Here is a 22,989-nt window from a genome sequence, read left to right as displayed (position 1 = left end):
CTTGGCAAGACAGTAGAAGTTTTTCATGTAAAAGCCGCTTTACTCTTTTCACACAGATAACTAGAATTCACATTGTCTAGGAATTTTATGGGATGGGACATAAATATGTTAAAAATGCATGATTGTCTGTCAGTTCTTGTTATACTGATAATGACATACTGCAGAGGCCGTGGAATGTTTCAAGGAGTATCCGGGGATGGGAAAAATGAAGGGTATGAATCGCCATTGTCTGTTAAGCCTCGGTGCAAAATTATGGCTTAGTGAAGAAGTATACTAGGTAACCTGTGGCACCAACTAACTATTTGGAATTGAATGTCACAGTAAGTGAAGAGTTGCCTGTCTTCTAAAGCTGGAGAGATGTTTTTCTAAGAACAAGGTATGGTGAGATATCTTTTGATGCTTTTTTTGGAAAAGCTGTGATTTTCTCCCCAGCTCAGCCTGTGTGTGCATAAAGTGCACATGTGGTAAAAGTCTTGTCTTTTCTCTTCTTGGAAAATAGAAATCTCAGCATTTAGTGACACCAAAAAATTACAGTGTTTTTCAAAATGTGCACTAACAAGCCCTTCTGATGCTTACAAGCACCTATTATAACTCTTAAGCTAACCTTAAAGTGAAACTTAACACTCCCCATGTTTTTCTTTCCCCTATTGTGCTGGATCATCTTCAAAATACATCCTCACGTGCACAGTGAATCTGGTGTTATCCTTCTGTGATGCGCTTTTTGGGTGACATAGCTCTGGTCCCGCTCCACCACCTTGGTCCTTATCAGCTGACTGTCTTTCAGGTTCAGGCAGCCAAATACCGATGATGCGCTGGGCCTGCCCTTTGACCGCTCTGTGTGCCTAATCCTGCAGGACCAGTGACACATCATTCTGTCCTAGGCTAAATGACAGTTTAGACAGGGGAGGTAAGGGGTTTAGTAAAGAAAAAAGAAAATAAGCAAATATCCAAAAAACGCAAAAACATTACTTCCATACAACTTTCTAAAGATCCCAGGTTGTCTGTTCAGTTATGATGCTTAGTCTCCTACACCGTCCTCCTCCTCAACCAAATGGCTTCCGCAAAGGATACATCTTTGCCTGCTCACGGCCTAGTGGATAATTTTGAGAACCTGGACTTCCTCTTCTACCCCCACCATTTCAGCTATCAAAAAGGAACTGAAATCACTTCGATATCTTAAAAAACTGGACACCATTACTCACAATTTCGGGCCAGTCAAGCTTTTCTTTGCCAGGTGGAGACAATTTAAAGAACATACTTTTACGCCTTCTGAATTTGTCCTGCTTATGCAACTTTTCAAATTCACTGATTGGTACCCCAAGGCTGCTTTAAATAATTCTTTAGGCAAGCTTACCATTCCTGCTGATAATTAGATGCTGGGTCTCCAGTCAGAGCCGGCTCTATTACTTGTTTTCAGAATGCGCTATATCCTTCTGAGAATCACTGGAACCACTAGCTATCATGTGCATGATATGTTTTTGGTGATACTCTTATTGTTTTCATCCACGCTTCTATAACATCATGGATTGCCACCAGGCCTTGCTTGGCATGGAGGCATCCCTGAAGCGAGAAACATACCCCCTTTTTAGAGCAATTTAATAGGTTTTATCTAAACGTTACTTTTATTTTGTGATGTTAAAGATTTGTATTACTCTAGTACAACATGTTATCCTTTTATCGGACCCTAGTTTGTGTTTGTAGCTATGATTTTATTTTCTCTGTATGTTGTTTATGACTTGTCTTAGCAAAAAAATGTAATAAACAATATTAAAAAAAATGCAAAAACATATAATAATTCCCCTAGCTGCTATACCAAAAATGTTCAGGGCTCTTTGAAACACTAATACCATAATAAAAAGGAAGTATTGCAGAACTATAATAAAAAACTACAACTATATCACCACCAAATGTAAACTCTAAATGCAACACGGATAACAATAGATACACAAAATGTCCCAATAAAAATAAACCAAATGGCCTTGTCCAAAATGATAAAATATCTTTGTGATATAGTGGATCTTCAGTAGTGGAAAAAAAAATCTTCAATTTGTTTTCTTGTTTGTGAAAATGTCTACCACCCTCCACCTAAAACTAGAAAGCCACTCACCAGATCTTTTACCTTTCTTATTATGGAAAGGTAAAAGCATTCAATATACAGTACTCCTCGTGGCAACCTCCTTTCGGTGGGGAAGTTTTCTCCCCTGACAGAACCTCCTCACAAGTCTGGTACCAAATGGCAAGTACAAAATAGGATCAGGAAAAAAAAATTTCATATGATGCAAAACCATAAACGTGATTCATAAAACAGGATAGGTAGAAACAAATTCCCGTTTCATATGTGCACAACAGCGCTATGAGATCAAGCATCAAAGTGACATCCCTATGTCTTGCTCTGACCTAAGCAATATTTCTACATTTTGAAAGCATTTTTTTTATATTAGGCTGTTGTTAGTATAAAACCTAAACTGTTGTTGGGTATAAAGTGAAGGCAACTAGAAATTCTTGCACATGCCTGCAGCAGCATGTAAGCACCACTATTACCCCCAAATGTTGGGCCATTCTCAAGGGCACAGCACTCTCCGACACAATGGCCAACAAATTCTGTGAGAGATGGCTAGCAAGTCCCTACATTAACAGGAAGTGGCAATGCTTTGCCCTATAGAAAAGCCCAGCATTTTCCAAAATGGCAGTTGCAGATACATGCATGTACCTCTTTTTATACTGATGGCAGAGTTGCTTTAAGTCACATTATATGCTAAAGTTGTGTTTCACAGTTAGTATTTTCCAAAAAATATGTTCTCTCAAATGTGGTTTCTGTTTTGCCTTTTTAATTGGAGGGTTAGGAAAAATCTACCGTAAGATGTACTCTGCATTTTGTAATATAACAGGCATGCCTTCATTTGAAGCAGGACTGGTTCCCAGCACACAGGAACTGCTGCAGCCGGCTCACCTTGACACCAATTTGGTGAAACATTCGTCCTCGGCCCAGTTTCTAGGGAAAATCATTATCAAGCTTTTCTAACTAGGCTGCTCTGTCATTTTCTGCAGAAGTGGAATAAAAATCCATACTGAAAAAGTAGCAACTCTCACACTATTTTATCTAAACAGTTCTTTATTGCCGAGCAAAGTTAGGTGTAATTCAGGGAGGTCGATTTTTCACTGCTTATTTTTATTTATAAAGAGCGGGGAATGAAAAATGGCTAATTTCTGTAGGCAGCAGGGCTTATTTATCAAGTTCCTAAAGCGAAGCAGTGTTGAGGAAATCATTTTCTGCAGAACGCTGTAACATTTTAGGAAGTGCTGGGGCCCGATTTAGCATACAGATTTCCTTTTTTAACCACTTCAGCCCCGGAAGAATTTACCCTCTTCCTAACCAGAGCCCTTTTTTTGCGATTCGGCACTGCGTCGCTTTAACTGACAATTGCACAGTCGTGCGACGTTATACCCGAACAAAATTGACGTCCTTTTTTTCCCACAAATAGAGCTTTCTTTTGGTGGTATTTGATCGCCTCTGCGTTTTTTATTTTTTGCGATATAAACAAAAAAAGAGCGACAATTTTTAAAAAAACTAATTATTTTGTACTTTTTGCTATAATAAATATCCCCATTTTTTTTTTTAAAAAAGCAAATTTTTTCTCAGTTTAGGCCGATATGTATTATTCTACATATTTTTGGTAAAAAAAATTCACAATAAGCGTATATTGATTGGTTTGCACAAAAGTTATAGCGTCTACAAAATAGGGGATAGATTTATAGCATTTTTATTATTATTTATTTTTTTAACTAGTAAAGGCGGCGATCTGCGTTTTTTTTGTGACTGCGACATTATGGCGGACACATCGGACAATTTTGACACATTTTTGGGACCATTGGCATTAATACAGCAACCAATGCTTTAAAAATGCATTGATTACTGTAGAAATGTCACTGGCGGTGAAGGGGTAACACTAGGGGGCGATCTAGGGGTTAACTGTGTTCCCTGGGAGGTGATTCTAACTGAAGGGGGAGGGGACTGACTAGAGGAAGTGACGGATCGTGGTTTCTAGCTAATAGGAACACACGATCTGTTACTCCTGTCAGAACAGGGAAGTGTGTGTTTACACACACTCGTCCCTGTTCTGTGTCTCCTGGTCACGATCGCTCGTGGCCGGCTGTCATCCCGACCGTCGGCCATGAGCATCGGCACCCCCGCTGTGCAGCACGCGCGCCTGCTATCCCGTCTCGCGCAGGGGAGCCAACCTGCCGCAGTATAACTGCGGTGGTTGGACGGGAAGCGGTTAAACGATTGGTCTCATTATCCTATTATAGTATGCTTCCAGTTGTATTGGTGTACTTTAGGCATATCATATGTTGGCCTCTTGTACTGCAGTTTGATTTCAGGTAGGACAAATCCCAGTAGACAGATTGTCTGTGTACTTGCATAGCTAATGATGGCACCTATTTTATTTTAGAAATGTTGTTTTTTTTTCATTGGAACACATCCTTTTCACTGAAATAGATATTCAAATAGACATTGTACTTACATTATTATTATTATACAGGATTTATATAGCGCCAACGGTTTGCTCAGCGCTTTACAAAATGAAGACAGACATTATAGTTACAATACAATTTGGTACAAGAGGAATCTGAGGGCCCTGCTTGTTGGAGCTTACAATCAAAGAGGGAGGGTCAAGTGATACAAAAGTTAACAACTGCAGGGGATGAGCTGATGAAGAAGGTAAAAACACGCTCTATTAGTTAGAAGCAGGATAGCCTTCTTTAAACATAAGGGTTTTCAGGGATCATCTAAAGATGGATAGATTAGGAGATAGTCAGACAGATTGGGGTAGGGAGTTTCAAAGGATGGGAGGAGCTCAGGAGAAGTCATGGAGGCGAGCATGGGAGGAGGTGACAAGGGAGCTAGAGGACAGGAAGTCTTGGGAGGACAAAAGAGAGCAGTTTGGATGATATTTTGAGGCTAGGTTAGTGATGTAGCTGAGGGCAGAGTTGGGGATGGCTTTGTAAGTTGTTGTTCTTGATGTGATTGTAGCTGTATTAGTGCAATTGTGACAGAGAAAATTGAGTACTGTCCGTGATACTTTTTTATTTGCAATAACATACAAGTCTTCTATAGTGTTGTCCGGTTGTGAGAAGTGATGTCTCACAGGTGTGCATAAACTGTCTTCTTTATGTTCCTTGATGGTATGTCTGTGCGAATTCATCCCCGCTAAGTTGTTGTTTAGTATTTTGAATTTAATTTGTTGGGTGAGTGGCAGCCTATGGAGGGATTGGCAGAGAGGGTAGCAGACACTGAGCTGTTGGTAAGATGGATGAGTCTGGCAGCAGCATTCATGATGGACATTTTCCATTTCTGTGGTCTTACTTAAACTTTCATGTTACAGCAGTGCATATACCTCCCAACTTTCTGAGATGGGAAAGAGGGACACTCCTTAGTACAAAGTGTGAAGTCAAAGGACACATCCCTGCCACGCTTTTAGTTATGGGGACCATAAAGAATTGATTAGCAAAAAAGAATTGACTAAACCCAAAAATGCTTTTTTTATTTTTCCATCACTGGTTCCTTTACACTGGCTTTTTAAAACAATGTGATAATAAAAAGGTTTGTGTAAAAGGTTTAGTGTAAGTAACATTTTTCATGGTTAAAGCAGAACTAAACGCATTAAACTTACCTCCTCTCTCCATGTCCCTCGCCAGCATCAGCATCTTCTCCCTTCTAGTTCAAACTGTCTAAATGTCTAAATTTAGTGCAAGCTAGTATATGCTGCAGCCTTGGTTGGGGATTGTTGAAATCTGTAGGTCAGATTTATAGTTGAGAAGTTGGAGAGGGTTTGTGTATGCTGTGTGAGTTTCATACAGGGTGAGAAAATTTTTTTACTTTTTATAGGGTGCATCAAGCACAAATGGTGTGTTTATTGTCTATCTCTGCTGTTCCAGCTGTCAGAACAGAGAAATGCAGTGTACAGAATGCAAAAAACATCTGTCATTAGATCAGAACTTATGGGCTCAGCAGGTGCATGCCTGGTTGGATTCCTTTCAGCTCTGTAGAACCTAATGTCCAGAGATACACATGGTGCTAAGGTAAATTGAATAGTAATACCTTAAATTATTTACTGATGGAGAGAAAAGGTGTTGGTTTTAGATCAGCATTTTGTAATAGCAATAAAGTCTATATTTTATATACACGTGTTCGGAATAATGTAAATGTTTGATAGATTATGTGCTGATGGTTGAACACCTCTATGGCACAATATAGATACACGTGGTTGTTAAACAATGCTTAAAAAATGTGTGTAGCTTAATCTTTATTTTTATTTTGGATAAAGGAATAACACCACCCCCACCATGTAGATAATATCAGGTCTTTGTTGGGCCCAAAATGGCCTTGGATTGGCAGCTCTCCACAAAGCAGGAGTCCTCCAAATCAAAGGGGTCACCAGGCATGAGTGGTCTAAGTATATTTGAACCAGAAGCCAAACACAAGTGATATTAGTCCATGCATGCATTTTATTCTTACATAATCAGAGCTTTACCATCTATGGCATTATAGACTGCACGGGAGATCTCTATTACACAGTTGTCCGCATTACACGGCCTTTTGCCCCCAAAATGTGTGTTGGCGCGCCTTCCAGTTTATTTATATATATATATATATATATATATAGTACATTGTTTATTTTTGCTAAGAGGAAATCTCTAGGGGAGCAGAATTTCCTTATAACCAACCGTCTTTGGAGTAGGTGTCCCATTAGAAGATTTTCCCTCAACGCTAGTTCCGCTGACAACTCTAAAATTTTGGATTTCCTTTCACGATTTTGTCTCAGAGAAAGTGAATCTAGCTAGTGAGGACAAACAGCAATAAAAACTTCACAGGGATTTAATCAGGTTTCTGGCCCCAGTTGCACTATCAATGATCCAACGGAGACACAACCTCCTGCCCTTTCCTCCATTGAGAAAAGCTCCTTTACACTTCATGCAACACGATCTGTGAATGGAGGACAATCAGACCAGTCACATGATTCTCTCCTCCATATACAGAACATGTTACAGGCAGTGTAATCTGTAATGGAACTTTTTTAAGTGGAGGAGGGGCATGTCCTCATCAGATCACCTTTAGTGCAGCTAAGCCTGGAGATGCAAAGCTATGTACTGTATATTAATACCATCCTGCAACTACGTAAAGGAAGTACAAGACTGTTGTGTATACCTATGCAGTACAGAAGTCGATGGGTTTGAGGTTTAAGACCTTGCCTACTAGACCCTAAAAGGTGCCCTAAAAAAGTGCACTTATGACCATGTTAAAGTACTCCTCTGAGCTATCTTAATGACTTTGTGAACACCTCTATAGCTCAGTATATACATACATGTGGTTTGCCAATAATAACTAATGGTATCCAGCAGTCATGTGTTCCAATATAAAGCAGTACCAATATAAGGCAGTAGTGCTAACTACTACAATCATTTCAATGGTGATGTTACTCCCAGTAACCAGCAAATTCTAGCTGTCAATTTTCCTTAACAGATTGGCACTTGTTTTCGACAGGATTTCTCTTATCCTCCATGTTTATGGCATATCTTCGAAATAGTAAATGCTTAGGAATAGATTTAGCTTAGCCCCATAACATGGTAAATAAAAGGATAAAAATGATTTATACTTGAAGTGAAAAGGGACAGAATCATTGCCAGTTTGGATTTTATTCAGAGTAAAGGCATTGTTTTTCCTGTCGAGCGTCCTGTAAGCAAATTTATTGCCTGAGATCTTTTCAAGTGCAGATAAGCAGTTTTTTTTTGCCTGACTTTATTATAAAGATGATTTCATACATTTGCATTCTTGTGACTCTCAAGTTCTCCCAACAGATGGAATTAATTAAAGTAAAATAGAAAGAAAAAAATAGATAAAACACACTGTGCTTGATGACCCTGCAAGAGCTGTTTTACTATGGGATTTCTGCTTGTTTTTCAGCGAGGTACCAGCAAGAGCTCTGTTTTATCTAGAGTTTGATGAGCCTCCTACTTTAATGTCACAAGGAGCGCAGATTTCTCACTCATCTTTTTGTTTGTCTTTATTCAGTGTGATATTGAGTCCCTCCTGTTATCCTGTTTGCACTCTGGACAGCATTTCCTTGCTGCCAGCCCTAATTAATCTTTTGGGCTGTGGACAGCCAGGCGATGAGTGCATTCAAGTTCAGCTCTGCCAGTTGCCAACAATCCATCAGTTTCGGGACTACTGCCATACTAGCCCACTCAGTGTTCATATGGTCCAGGGCTAAGGAGGGCTTAGAACAAACACTGGTTTGCTCAATACATTATAAGCCCTCAACCTTGCCCACATGAAGACTTCACTATGACCTAGTTCAGGCAGCCGATGTTGTGTACTAATTTTGATACCTACTACTAATCTGTAATGAAAAAGATACAGTCTCTGATGGAAACAGGTGGCATATACTGGCTCAAGCGGTACTTTTTAATGGGACGAAGCTTTGCATTGTATATCTCTTCGAGAAGGCATTTTGCTGTTGGGTGGGCAGCAATGCCCTTTTGTACCTTAGCTTCAATTTATGAAAATTTTGGATGTTGCCTTGCTTGTAAATATACAAATAAATGACATTGTGTTAAAACTGTATTCTTACATGTGAAAGTGTTTGTAAAGGAAAAAAACTCTTTTTTCTGAATATAATAAAGAAGGGTTAGACCCTCTATCTGATTTTTATTGCTGTCTTTGCCCACTGAATAGATTTAGGCTGGCCATACATGGTGCAAATTTCTTTCCTGCAACCACGGGTTGTAGGAAAGAAATTTGCACGATTCCCCCATCAACACAGACAGTGCTAACAGGGGAAGCCCTCCAGCCTGGCTATTAATGGTTTGAATGGCGCATGGCTGGCCTAACCCTCACTATTTGTCCTGATGGCCATTAAGTAATAAAGTGAGGGGAAATTTAAAAATCTGGAGTTGTCATAAGAAGCGAACACGAGGGGAGATAACTACTCACTTTGGAGAAATGCTGTTCCAAATTGTATTTTTTTATTTTACTTGCTATAGCAGGGAGCTATTGGAAATACGTTGAAATAAATGTAACCCACTTGTTTACGATGGGGGATGAGAACGCAACAGTCCTGTGGGAGGGTGCCCCACATCAACACTGACTGTGTTGATGGGTGAATCGAGCTGAAGAAAATTGCACCATCTATGGCCTGCTTTCGTCTTATTATATCTTATGAGACCTTCTTGCAGCACACAAGCAGACATTCCAGAGAATGAACCACATCTTAAGGTTTGGGCAACACTTTAGGTGGGGGGCCTCACTGGTCTTTAACCAAGAAAGTCATGCATACAGTGTCAGCAGTGATATAACATAAGGGCTCATGCACATGACCTCAAGGGGCCGTACAGTGTGTATAAGCGTCCATAACCTCCGTAAAATCTTCTCCAGGACCCGCAGCTGCTACATACAACTTACATACATAGACAGCAATTACAAGATGCAGCTGTACATGGGTATGTGGAGGTATTTTCATAAAAAAAGAATTGTATGCTATAAACACAGACTTTCGTCGTATAGGGCATATGTTCGTGCACGTACTTTATGCAAGTATGGGCGCATAGAGCCACATCTTGTAATTGCTGTCTATGGGCGGCTGTCTGTAGCAGCTGTGGGTCCCAGGGTAGTTTTAATGGTAGTTCTGGATTGTCATGCATGCTGCACCCCCTTGTGGCTATGTACATGAGCCCTTTTAGAGCTTTTCAAATAATCATTGATAAAAATAAAATAAAAAATAGAAATATTCTCCATAGGATGTTAAGGAAAGTCTCTCAGATGGGAAACACAACAAAAAAAGGGTTTAACCATTACCAACTCCTCAAATAAGAAAACAAAGTTTAGGTGTAGTTGCCAGAAATAGAAGATCCACTTTCACTGAGCACTGTTTAAAACGCCACCGTGACTATTGTAATGACAGCACTGTTTTAAAATTGCACCTTGGATTTACATGGTTAAAACTAAAGCTTACATTTAAAGCAAGCCTGTCACATAAAATAATGTTTAAGCTGAAAGCAAAACTTAAAAGCAGGCGCAAAGAAGTATGACTAAGCACTGTTAAGTGTGGAACGCGTCAGTTCGTTTGTCCCATTTTTTTGCTGTGGCTTGTATTTGTTGGACTTTTTATTAATAAAGGCTATATTCCGGAGTGCGGCTGTCCAGAACTTCTTTTTTGCCTCAAGTTGCTATATGCTTAGCCGGCACCTGGTGTTCCAGTTCCGAGGAGAGTCTCATATCCACATTTCCACCTGGAGCGGTAATCCCCTGGTCCTAATTTTCCTGGATTATACATTTAAAGCAAGCCTGTCACATAAAATAATTTTTAAGCTGAAAGCAAAACTTAAAAGTAGGCGCAAAGAAGTACCTGAACTCACCTTAGTCTGCATGAATGCTCAGTGCCTCAAAACTCAGGGTGCTTTCCTTTGCAGATGGCACATCCTCCCCCATATTTTTTAAAACATTTGCAGTCAGCCTCACTATCCAGCACTGCAGACAGGGTGTGCCGGTACTCCTATTTCTTAGCTGGTAATCAGCAGCGGCATATTGAGTGCCATGCGTTATGGGACTTTGGGGGGCACGCAGGAAGATAAATTTATGTGCAGTCGGCTCTTGTGCTTGCATTTGGTCAGCTTCAATAGTATTTTTTTTCATGCGACAAGTTTGCTTTAAAGTACTTATCTTCGCTGATAGTTCTTAAAATGAAAGATTATATCTATACATATCTGTCTCTATTGATTTATCCATTAACTTGCTGGAGTGTATGCCATTTTCATTAGTGCTAATTAAAGATCTACAATTACGATCTAATAGTTTTGACAGTGTTTTGCATGGTGACTACAAAAGCAATGTTTAACTAAACCCTACAGTGTCTCAAAGGCAATGCAGCCCCTTCACAGGGCCTAAATAGGTTTTCATATGCATTGCTACCATCTGTTTAGAAGTCCCTGGGTACTTAAATCAGGGAAACAAATTAACTGCGTATAAGAGGGAAAAACATACTTAAATGTCCATTGGCTAACAACTGTTTATTCTTGGTGTATTCCTTAAGGCAAAATAGGAGAACCACAGATACTGGTAGCAAAAACAGAGCATATAGAAGCCGATTTCTCATTTTGGATGACAACATCAGGCATCAGTGGTAAATCAAAGTTAAACAATGGGGAAGGAATCTGTTTCGTGTTTTGGAGGAATAATGATCTCAGAGCTGATACCATGCTGCAAACAAGTTCATATTTTTATCAGGTTTTTAAAAACTGTCTGTAGTAGAGCTGCACAATTAATCCTTAAAAAATCGTGATCTCGATTCACCTCCCCTGACGATCTCTCCTGCTGAGTTTGACGATTCTTTCATATAAACAAGTGGAGAGATTATCTGCTCACTCAGCTGTCAAAAGAAAACATCCAGGCATTCTGCCAAGTTTAGAACTTGAAACATTGTATCTAACTTCCTTCTTAGATCAAAGGGATAAACTTCTCTGTGTAAACAAATAACCTGGGCAGTCTGCCAAGCTTTAAACAACGTGTAAATGCAGGAAGTTTAACCACTTAAAGTCTAAATCTTTTTCTGACACTTCTTAAGTTAAAATCAATATTTTTTGCTAAAAAAAATTACTTGGAACCCCCAAACATTAGAGATAAAATATATATATATATATATTTTCTAATATGGAATAAAATGGCAATTGCTGCAATATTTTATGTCGCACTGTATTTGCCCAGCGGTCTTTCAAATGCAATTTTTTGGGAAAAAATACACTTCAATAAATAAAAAAAAAAGAAACAGTAAAGTTAGCGCAATTTTTTTTGTTTTAATGTGAAAGATGATGTTACGCCGCGAGAATCGTGAGAGAATCGTGATCTATCCTCTAAGCAAAAAAATCGTGATTCTCATTTTAGCCAGAATCGTGCAGCTCTAGTCTGTAGTAACAGTGCTGCTCCATGTTGTGGTTTGGGAAGGGTTATTTGGCACAGAGAATTCTCACCTAGGCAGACTGAGGTGCTTGTTTTATATGGAGGAGATTGGATTGTCCGTTTTCTCCAGGATTAGTACAGTAAGTCTTGGATTGGGTCCTGGAGCCTGGAGACTTTGTAGAGTGTTGGGTGGGATGAAGACTCCTACTTTGTATCCACATTTTGCCCACAACCAATATTCTGGTGGTGCAGGTGTGCAGAGCCCTTTTCCCAGATAGCAAGCAATTGTGCTGCAAGTTTGAAAATGACTTGCTAAGCTATTGCTACACTTGCCAGGCTTCACAAATGTGTTGCACAATTGCAGCAAGTCAGCATTGCATGACTCCCGATCAACTTGCTTTGCAAACATTCTGCAAGTCTGCTGCAAGTTCTGGGTCAGTTATGTTGTGCAATAGTCATCCCATCACATGGGTCACTGTGGATGAATTTTCATGCTGTAGACTTGCAGAGCTCTTGCTGTAGATTCACCACTGCAACTTTGCTCTTGCTAGAGACTTGCCACGCAAATTTGCTACAAATTGGAAAAGTGTCAGCTAGAATTTGTGCTTAAAGTGCTCTGCAAGTGTCCAACTTGTCAGTGAAAATGTGCAGCAAGTTAACAGACTTACAATTCAACACTGCCACAAATTTGTGGCAAGTTATCCATGCTATCTGGGTTAGTATGGGTATTGACTACTGTTCAAGCCTTCCCTCCCCCAGTAGTTCTGGCTACAAGGAAGCAGCAAGTGTGTATACACAGTAGTGGTGCATTTGCCTGTGTATTGACCAGGCCGATGTCTGAGTTTCGTTTGGCATGGAAACAGACACATGGCATGAATATACTTGGACTGCCAGGAGGCTGAAAGGGTTTCTATTGTTTGGTGTGATGTTGAAACCCCTACAGGAGACACCCTGATGTATAGGGAGTTTACATTTTTAATAAAATGGGCAGAAAAATGGTAAATAAAGCTGGTGACTAGACTAATTCCTTGAATTGGCTATCCTTGAGCTCAATCCTTGTCACCCAAATTATCCAGGATCCTTGACCTAGTGTCACATGGACAGGGAGTAGGGTTATATCTTCCCAATGTAGTCACAGACAGCAGTAAAAACTCATCAGAGGTCCTAACCCCTTCCTGTTCTGTCCAAAAGAAAGAAAAAAAAATTACTGGGGTAGCTTATGTAGGGTGAAGGAGCAACATGTTTCAGTTTCTGTTGGGGTTTGTCTTAGGGAATGTGGTTCAGATGTACGAGGTGCCCGACTTAGCAAAAAAAAGTGGAAGGCTTCAAGAAAAATTTGTAAGCTAAAAAGAAACCCCCGAGTGACAAGTTTTAGGCCGGGTTCACATATGTATGGCCGCTGGTTCATGCCTGGGGTCCGGTGCGTGTCTGTTCACCGGGTCAGGTGCGAATCGGGTCCGAATTTTTGCCTGAATTCGCACCTAAATCAAACCCAAGCACGCACAGGACCCTTTTTCAATCTGGAATGCGGCCTCCCCAGACGTGTAAACCGGCTCCATTGCGGGCCGGTCACACTCGCCTGTCATGCGAATTGGATGCGAGGAAACCCACATCCAATTTGCATATGTGTAAACCCAGCCTTAGTGCTGCATCCTGGCCAAGAATCCCTGTGTCTCTGGTCTACATCTCTATATATCTGTAAGCTCCTTCGGGCGGATGGCATTGAGGATGTACACACTCGGGAAATATATTATTCAATTTCTACATTCCTTCCAGCAGAAATGCCTTTTATGGGTGTTCCTACCCCTTGCCCCAGCAGAGTGCATATTGCGGTTGACTCTGTGATGGGAAAACTGTATAACCGTTAGACTGGATCTTTCAAAAGATAACTGTCGCTTTTGGCTTTAAAGGGCTTAATAAAGTTTGATAACTATTAATAATAAAATATCTAAAATATAAAAAATGTTACTGGAGTTTGACTTTAAACCTTGAAAATAGTATTATTTTAATTTATTGTATAATGATCTCTAATTTAGTCTGTAACTTTGAAAAGAATAGTGTCATTTTTGAAACCAGAATTGGAACGAAAATACAGATTTATTTTTTTTTTATAATCACAGTTTACAGTACTTCCAGAGTGAAGTAATTAAATTGTTACAATTTCAATGCCAGGTATTGAGAAAACCTTGGCACATTTGTCATTTACATTTTCAGAAATGGGTACCTGTGTTGAATCTACCTTGAATATAATGTCCCGCTGTAGGTAACCTTCCATTCCAAGCTCACCCACGCACATGTCAGGGACAGTGGGATACTCTGCACTCACTTGTTACTTTAGGATTGCGTACAATTGAGAGGATGCTGGGAAAATTTGTCTTAAAATGAAGTCAGGTTGAATATTCTCTGGCAGTCAATGGTAGGGTGATATGGTGACAACAAGTGAAAGAAAGACATAGATAGATGAAGAAATTAGCCTGGAGTTTAATTCATCATTTCCAAAAGAGCAGTTAATGGATTATGACAAATGTCCTGCCGCTTTCTCTTAGTGCCGTGTAAAAACTGGAAATGAAAAGTCAATTTTCCCTAAATGGATTTTAAACGAGCCAGCAAGCGTCTCTGCTCTCATCCTTTTTGATTCTTTAAAGTCAAAATTTTCCTTTTTTTTTCCTGTTCTTTGTAAACAGGAACAAACAATGCACAAGTACCATTATTATTTTCCATTTTATGTGATTTAGATGGTGTAATGTTGCCTCAATTTTCTCCCTCAATAAAACAAAAAGAAAAATATCCTTAATTTATGAGAATTGTGTTTTATTTTAACTGTATTTTTAGTGGAACTGATTTCATTTTATTACTATATTTTCTGCAGTAAGTGACCAAACATGAACTGAAATACAATCAAATAATTTTGTAAGGGGTTGAGGGTAATGAGGTGTGACTTAATGTAAAAAGAAAATGGCAACAGCTTAAAGGAGAGGTATGGACAAAGCTCTTTTTAGCCATACTTCTCCTGTAGGCACTTAGTTCTGCACTCCTATGACCCAGATTCAGATTAGCCCGCTGTCCGCTGACATCACAGAGCCGGTTCAGGCTCTGAAGAGATTCCAACAATATTGCCGCTAAAAAACTTGAGCCAGCTGCTCCCGCCCCATGCTCAGTTTGGTGTTCCAGTGAGCACTGGAGGGGCAGAGCAGAGAGCAGTGACTGACAGCCACCACTGTACTGAGAGCGGACCCAAGAACTGAGCAGTCAATGGTCTTTGATTGCTCAGTCCTTGGTGTAGAGCCAGCTGGGAACACATGCAACATCTAATCGACCTAGGTGAATATGTAGGTTTATTTTATTAAAACCCCACACTTCTTCTTTAAATCAGTTCATTATAAACTTAGAATGTTTGTTTGTTTTACTTGCTGGATTTGGTGCAGAGACACACTGGAAATTTTCCGCTGCCAATGGGCAGCACTGGCCTCTTTTGGGTCTGCTTCTTTTAAAGGCTATCTCTAGGGAAAGAAAAAAATCCCCACCTTCCAAGATTAGATGCTCATTTAGATCTAGTGTACCAGAAAAAGCAATTATGTTTACCCAATTCCCCTGTTCCCAAGCAATCTTTTCTTCTCCCCTACACTCTGGGGGAAGTCCACCACCTATTGTCCTCATCTCCAGTGCACAGCTATGCATCCTGCATTGTACTTGATGACATCAAAGGACTTGCAACCACCAGAGCATATGGGAAAAGAGCCTGTGGTACCTTAGAATTAAATGAGCATTAACCCTCAAGAAAAGCCCCACTGCAAGGGAGGATTTTTGTTTTCTCCTTATACATCCAGGCATACCTGTCCTCAATTTATTAATTGCTATATATGACCTAAGTTGGGAATCCTCTGTCAGAATAGAGTTAGGGACCACACTTCACAGAGAGGCCATGACAAGCATGGTTTCTACATATATTTGCAAAAGTATGCAACTAACACCTCAAATACAAACCATTTTAATGTCAATTGTTGACAATTTGGTATTGTTTTATTCTGTATAGCTATATGTAGCCTATGTCGTTTAGGCATCATTCACACTGGCACGTGTTCACCAATCTAAAAAGTGATTTACTGTGAAGATGCCTGAGCACCTTATGGCATTTTAATCAGTGGCCTTCAGAGAGCAATCAACCTGCTCAGAAAACTTGATTAGATCCCGGACGGTAAAGCTGGCTATACATGGACCCAATTCCCCCATTTACATATTTGATGTGGATGGAGGAATCCTCCCCTCTGTGTCATTGTACCTGCTCAGAAAACTTGACTAGATCCCGGACGGTAAAGCTGGCTATACATGGACCCAATTCCTCCATTTACATATTTGATGTGGATGGAGGAATCCTCCCCTCTGTGTCATTGTATTCTGACAGCAGGGAGACTCCCCCACCACCAGAATACACTGATCAGTGCTACAGCCTATTGCCTGTGGTGCTGATCAAGCAAGAAAATAATAACAGGGTGATTGAACAGAAGTCGATTGGTAGATTGACTTCTGTTCAACCACAGTGGCCACACATGGATCAAAACTCAACTGGTCCCTGCTGAACCAGCCAAATTTCAGTCCATGTGTGGCCAGCCTAAGTTTCAGCGCTGGACATTCAGAACTTACAGTGGTGTATGGCATTTATGACTATAATGCAGTGTACACATGAGCGGACTTTACGGCAGACTTGGTCCGGCGGACTGGAGTCCGTCGGATAATTCGATCGTGTGTGGGCTCCAGCAGACTTTTTTTCCCACAAGTTTGATGGACCTAGAAATTAAACATGTTTCAAATCTTTCCGACGGACTCGAGTCCGGTCGAAAAGCCCGCTCATCTGTATTTTAGTCCGACGGACAAAAACCGACGCTAGGGCAGCTATTGGCTACTGACTATGAACGTCCTTGTTTTAGTCCGGTCGTACGTCATCACGTACGAATCCGTCGGACTTTGGTTGATCATGTGTAGGCAAGTCCGTTCATTCGGAAAGTCCGTCGAAAAGTCCGGCAGACCAAGTTTGCCGGAAAGTCCGCTCGTGTGTACGCGGCATAAGAGTTTTGCCAAACACAAACAGATATAGAAAACAATTATAGGTATTTTACTTTTACAAAGCAACTTCTTCTTATTGGAGTTCCTTTTTAAGCTCTCTAAGAACCAATCATTCTGGAATTGGTGGTATTGTTGAAGCTGCCTCTAGGCTTCAGATGGTGGTCAGCCATGTGGACATGATACCTTTGCCGTCGGGCCAGACCACTGCATAAAGTTCTATAGAGCTGATATTTCAGGTCTGTGAGAATCCCAGATAGTGGTCATTTGGACATGAGATTGTCACCTGATTAACTCAAATCTATGTATAGTTTAAAATAAACTTTTGTAAGCTGTTTTCTGGTTGCTTTGGGCTATTGCTGTTGTTTTTCTTTTATTAAACCTTGCAAAATGCTCGAACTGGTGATATTAACCGCTTTTTGCAGTGAATGATTAGGATATGGTCTAGTTCAGTGATAGGCACAGACTTGGGAACCTCCGTGGTCACAAATAATATTGAAGAGAATCCTCATCCATAATTATGGTGTTTTTGATGGAGTTATGCTGCATACACACGGTCGGAATTTCCGTCAAAAAAAGTGTGATGGGAGCTTTTGGTCAGATATTCCGACCGTGTGTATGCTCCATCCAACTTTTTCTGTCTGAATTTCCGCCAGCAAAAGATTGAGATTTGGTTCTTTATTTTTCCAACGGAAAAAGTTCTTGATGGAAATTCCGTTCGTCTGTATGCAATTCCGACGCGCAAAAAAACACGCATGCTCGGAAACAATTCAACGCATGCTCGGAAGCATTTAACTTCATTTTCTCGGCTCGTCGTAGTGTTGTACATCACCGCGTTCTTGACGGTCGAAAGTTCAGAGAACTTTTGTGTGATCGTGTGTATGCAAGCCAAGCTTGAGCGGAATTCCGTCGGAAAAACCATCCAAGTTTTTTCCGAAGGAAATTCCACTCGTGTGTACGGGGTATTCGAGTTTCAGACTGGTAGTGTAAAATAGTATCTCCCTACTGTAACAATAAATGGTTGTAAAACCTTCCACATACCCAGTGAAGTGACTGGCATCCGGTGATACACAGAGATGAAGCAAATGCTCCTACGTTCACTATTTTTTTCTACATGCTTTAAAAGTCTGGAATTTATAATGAGCTGTCAGTAAAAAAGGGGACAGACAGCTGAAATTACACACTGCAGAACTCAGTGAGGAGAGCTCTGAGAGCTGATTGGAGAGAATGGACACCCCCCCCCTTTCCCACAGCTCACAGGTACAGAGCTGAGGCTGCCAATCAGCTGGAGATCCCTCCCCTGTCACCATTTTTCTCTTGGTGTCAGGAAAACTTGTCAGAAGTGATTCATGCTGATAGCAGAGGAATAAAACAGAAGACAGAAATAACACTAGAGTGTGCTTAATGTGCTTTATGTCTGAGGTTTACAGCCACTTTAATGTGATGTGCTGTGAAGTTCAATCTCCTCCCCACACTGTTTGCACTTTTTTAAGTTTGTAAAGGAATCTGTTTATGTTCAATAAAACTGGTTGATATGATGTAGCCCATTTTAACCCGGTGACAACCATTAATAGAACCTGCTGGTAGTTTGTAGTAGTAATGATAGATCTTGACATTTTCATATTTTGTTCTTACTTTGTGTTTCCTTTCCTTTGCAGCAGTGGAGTACAGTGATGTTCTACCGGACTCCTTCCCTTCAGCACCAGCAGAATCTCTACCGCATTTCCTCTTGGAACCAGAAGATGCCTACATAGTAAAGAACAAGCCAGTAGAGCTTGTGTGCAAAGCTAACCCAGCCATACAGATCTACTTTAAATGCAATGGGGAGTGGGTCAATCAGAATGATCACATTACTAAGGAGAGGGTGGATGATCTAACAGGTGAGTATTTTCTGTTTTCCCAAGTAAACATTCTGAATAGCATCTAAAAAACAGAATTGTTAGTCAAGCACTCCTTTTTACTGCAAGTCCAGGCCCTTTATCTTCCTGACCCCCTTTGTACTCTCTAAAATGCCCATACCCCTACTCACCTGCTTAAAAAGTTGGTCACTACCTCATAAGATGCATTCTTCAGCTTCAGTACAGCAACAAATATATTAACAATGATTTAGACTCTATCACACTCATAGGGGTCTATCTATGAAACATTCATTGGACGAATGTCACAGCTTTGTGAAGGCTGGATGAGTTTCCCCAATATTTTATGTACTAGATTCGTTTTTATGATCATCAGCTCCATCCGATGGCCTATCCATGCGGTCTATTTTCCCATTGATGTATTTCAGAAAAGAATACCAGATTTTGGCCATTAGATAAAGTTTGCTATCAGAAATGAATCTAATAAATATGGGGTCATAGGTCCAATCTGTGACATTTCATCCATCTACCAAATTGCTGTAACTTTACCTTGATATAGGAAAAAAAGCAGAATTGTTGTCTAAATGAAACAAGTAAAGAGTTAATATAATCTAACACACGTGCACTGGGATTAACTGGAACATTCACAGCAACAAAAGTCCATGTCAGGAAACAAGTCTCCAAGGTATCTACATCTTTCAAGGGAATAGTTGTGCATGGCTTCAATTAATATGGCTAAACGTTTAGTAAAACATGCAGTTGTAAAGAAAAAAAAAAGGTGCCAAATGCTAAAGCAGTGCTAATTGGTGGTATGATATGTAGTCCCACTTGTGACTGCTATGTCTAGCGAGTTTTGTTTCTATCCAAAAAGTCACCTGTAACTAAAATGTTCACCACTTAAAGTCGGTTCCTCCTTCCTTCCCTTGTCAACATGTTAATGAAACTTTTAGACAAAACCCTACATATCATAATTTAGTCCCCATAATTACATCTGACAAAAACCTAGATAACAAAAACTTTTCCACTTTGAGACAAAATGTAGAAATCCCATTAACCTACACCTACCTATCGATGCTGATCGGTGGAGGCCCATCTGCTCACCACTGCTGAAGCTACCACCTTGGCAATCCAGCCTTGGAAGGCAGGGCTGCATTGTGCTGGAGAAAGCCAGGCAGATCAAGGCTTTGGTATCGGAGCTGCGCAGTAGTGATGCTGTCCAGTTATGTGCAGGGAGACCCCCACCAGCCAGCAGCAGGGAGCGTGTTGAGTTTTTTTTTTTTTCTTTCTTTCTTGAAAGTAGAGAACCATAAAGAAACATGTCTTCATTTTTTCTGCATCGCAGTGGATGGCACCACATCACCGCACAGCAGCACAACATACTGTACTCCTGTGCAGTGACACGAATGAAGTGTCACTGTGTGACACTTCAGATAAAGTTGAGAAAAGAAAACAAGCTGAAACACGCATCATACTTCTCTCTGCCAGAGCTGACACTGCTCTAGCTTGAATGCTAAAATGCTGCATTTTACTGTGCAGGCTAGTGTGAATGTATCCTAAATGTTAAAGTACTATCAAAATAACTTGGATAGTGTGAGGAAGGGTTAGAACCTCTGTCAGGTTATTAAATGCGATCTGTGTCCCCACTAAGTAGATATTTCCCTTTTTGTTCCATCTGACATGAATCACCAAACATAACTTTGGGCTGCAGCTTTTTCTTTGAGGAACCTAATACCTTATACCGAACCCTCTCTTTATTTTAGGGAAAGCTACCCTTTAAAACTGAGTTAGCAGATATTTTTATATTTACTATATATCAGCCCATATATCACAGTGTCATTTCCTGCCATTTGACATATTGCCACATGCATGGTGTTTTGTTGGCTGCTCATTAGGAAGCACTTTAAATGTTAACATTCAAAATCCTCTTTCAGGTCTTATGGTTCGGGAGGTCCAAATCGAAGTGTCCAGGCAGCAGGTAGAAGAACTGTTTGGTTTGGAGGATTACTGGTGTCAGTGCGTGGCATGGAGCTCAGCTGGAACCACCAAGAGCCGTCGGTCCTATGTCCGAATAGCCTGTAAGTTTAATCCATGTATAGTTAGTTCTACTAGAGAACGGTTTGTTTAGGTCTAGGATAATCACTGTTATTGTAATGGCGGTTGCCAGCTATGTTGACAACATTGCCATCTTGTGGTGATATTTGCAAAGTTCAGCCTTGCAGCTGATTCATTTCTAAATCAGTAGTGAAGCTATACATTTAATAGTTCTAAAGACCAAAGATAGTATTGACTTTTTATATTTACACAATTTTTGCATATCATTTAAATATATAATGACATCTCATTCAAACAGGTTAATTATATAAAATATTCCTGTTTTTATCTACAAGTATTCCACTCTTAGTTTATATAGTACAGTATATATTTCCTATAAGTTCATTTATATATATATTTTTTTCATATTCACAGATCTGAGAAAGAACTTTGACCAGGAACCGTTGGGTAAAGAAGTACCTCTTGAACAAGAAGTGTTACTTCAGTGTCGTCCACCAGAAGGCATTCCACCTGCTGAGGTATGATATCTCTGTTTTATTGTGTTTTTAGATTTATTTAGCTCTGATATATATACCAATGGTTTGCTCATGAACTTCTTCTCTGCTGATCTCCCAGCAGTCGTATCTTGTTTTGTAAATTATAATTGCTGACCTTTTCAATTCTAAAAAGGAGCTAGCTTGTCAGAAGGTAATATAGCTTTGTGCTTTGTTTTACATTATAGAATGCGTATAAGTCTATAAGAAAGCTGGTGGTGGTCCTGTATTTAGGATGTTTTGAACATATCAAATTTGAGCATATAGCCAGCTACAAAAAAAAAAATTGGCTGCAATTTTGGCAATAGTCGCTTCTCAAATGGGAAAGTTTGGCTGTTATATTAAAGCGGTAGTAAACCACTGTGTTTTATTATTTTTTTTTTTTTGCAACCTGCAAGGTAAAGCCATAATGTGCTAGTATGCACATTATGTGAAACCTACCTTAGAACAAAGCCTTTCAGTGGCCCACTGTCACTGCTGACGAGGCTTTCAGCTTCACCCGGTCTTCCTTCCAGGATCACAGACTCCAGCTGTGTAAGTGTCCGGAGGCGTGATGACGTCACTTCCGCACATACGCGCAGGAGCCACCATTTACGGCACAGGACTCTGAAGGAATGACCTGGGTGGCTGTTCCTTCAGATCGCATGCGCCGCTGACATCACTGGCTGCATGGACAGTAAAATCTCCTTTACCTATAGGAAAAAATGATGCATGAGAGTTTACTACCACTTTAAAAGCAGATAGCCGACAAATGATGAAAATAATGTCGCTATCCTACAGAACCTACCACCTGCAAAGCCTTGGCAGATAAATAACAGCAAAGATAAGAAAGATAAACGAGCCATATCCAGGTGAGCAGCTACTTTAGTTTTGATATGATGTGTATTTTATTAAGTGATTCATTTTGATTAATCAATTCACAATGCTTGCCCATTTTTTTACTGCTCAGTAGAATTATTTGTATGCAGCCACAAATGAGTTATTCTATGATCTAATTGCACTGCTTTTTTTCACAGCTATTAATTTACTAAGAGTTTGACAGAACACGTTTACACAATGTTCTTCCAGTGTTCTAAAAAAAAAAAAAACAGCCAATAGACATTTGTTGCTAAATTGCCTCTAAAGTGAACCTGTGCTTGGAGCTTACACAGGGTTGAGAGCTTTCTCCCCCCAGTTGCCAAGCACAAGCGCTGACACCCCAGGGAAAAAAATTACATGCCCCCCCCCCAATACCAAGAGGAGAAAAGATCAAATATATTTCTCATTGCCTCTGGATGTGGAGCAAAGCGTCAGGACTGCAAGCGGAAGATGAATAAAGAGAAGATGTCATAAGAGAATAAGGGAGATTGCAATTGCTGAACTTTTCTTTACATTATCCTAGTTTCCTGGTGGACATGATGCCTTCAATGCTGTCTAAGTCACAGACCCCAAACATATATTGATAGAAAGAATACAGCATGCTTGTTACAGGTCTATGACTTCAAATTACTTAAAGTAGAACTACAGGTAAAACTTTTTTTTTCATTTTGGATAGAGTAAG

General features: G+C 40.1%; 1 protein-coding gene and 1 pseudogene across 2 annotated transcripts in view; both read left to right on the top strand.

The window, feature by feature from the left end:
- Positions 1 to 22,989, top strand: part of UNC5B (unc-5 netrin receptor B) — a 291,480-nt gene that overhangs the window by 191,783 nt on the left and 76,708 nt on the right. For both annotated transcript variants that reach the window (XM_073596705.1, XM_073596706.1), the window contains exons 2-4: positions 18,667 to 18,888; positions 20,796 to 20,939; positions 21,331 to 21,434. In XM_073596705.1, the coding sequence (XP_073452806.1) occupies positions 18,667 to 18,888; positions 20,796 to 20,939; positions 21,331 to 21,434 (470 nt within the window). The remainder of the gene's footprint in view (positions 1 to 18,666; positions 18,889 to 20,795; positions 20,940 to 21,330; positions 21,435 to 22,989) is intronic.
- On the top strand, positions 12,899 to 13,325 carry LOC141105425 (short transmembrane mitochondrial protein 1-like; annotated as a pseudogene).

This window comes from Aquarana catesbeiana, linkage group LG08 (genome assembly GCF_042186555.1).
Source record: "Aquarana catesbeiana isolate 2022-GZ linkage group LG08, ASM4218655v1, whole genome shotgun sequence".
Classification (NCBI taxonomy): domain Eukaryota; kingdom Metazoa; phylum Chordata; class Amphibia; order Anura; family Ranidae; genus Aquarana; species Aquarana catesbeiana.
This window is presented reverse-complemented; position numbering and strand designations above follow the sequence as displayed.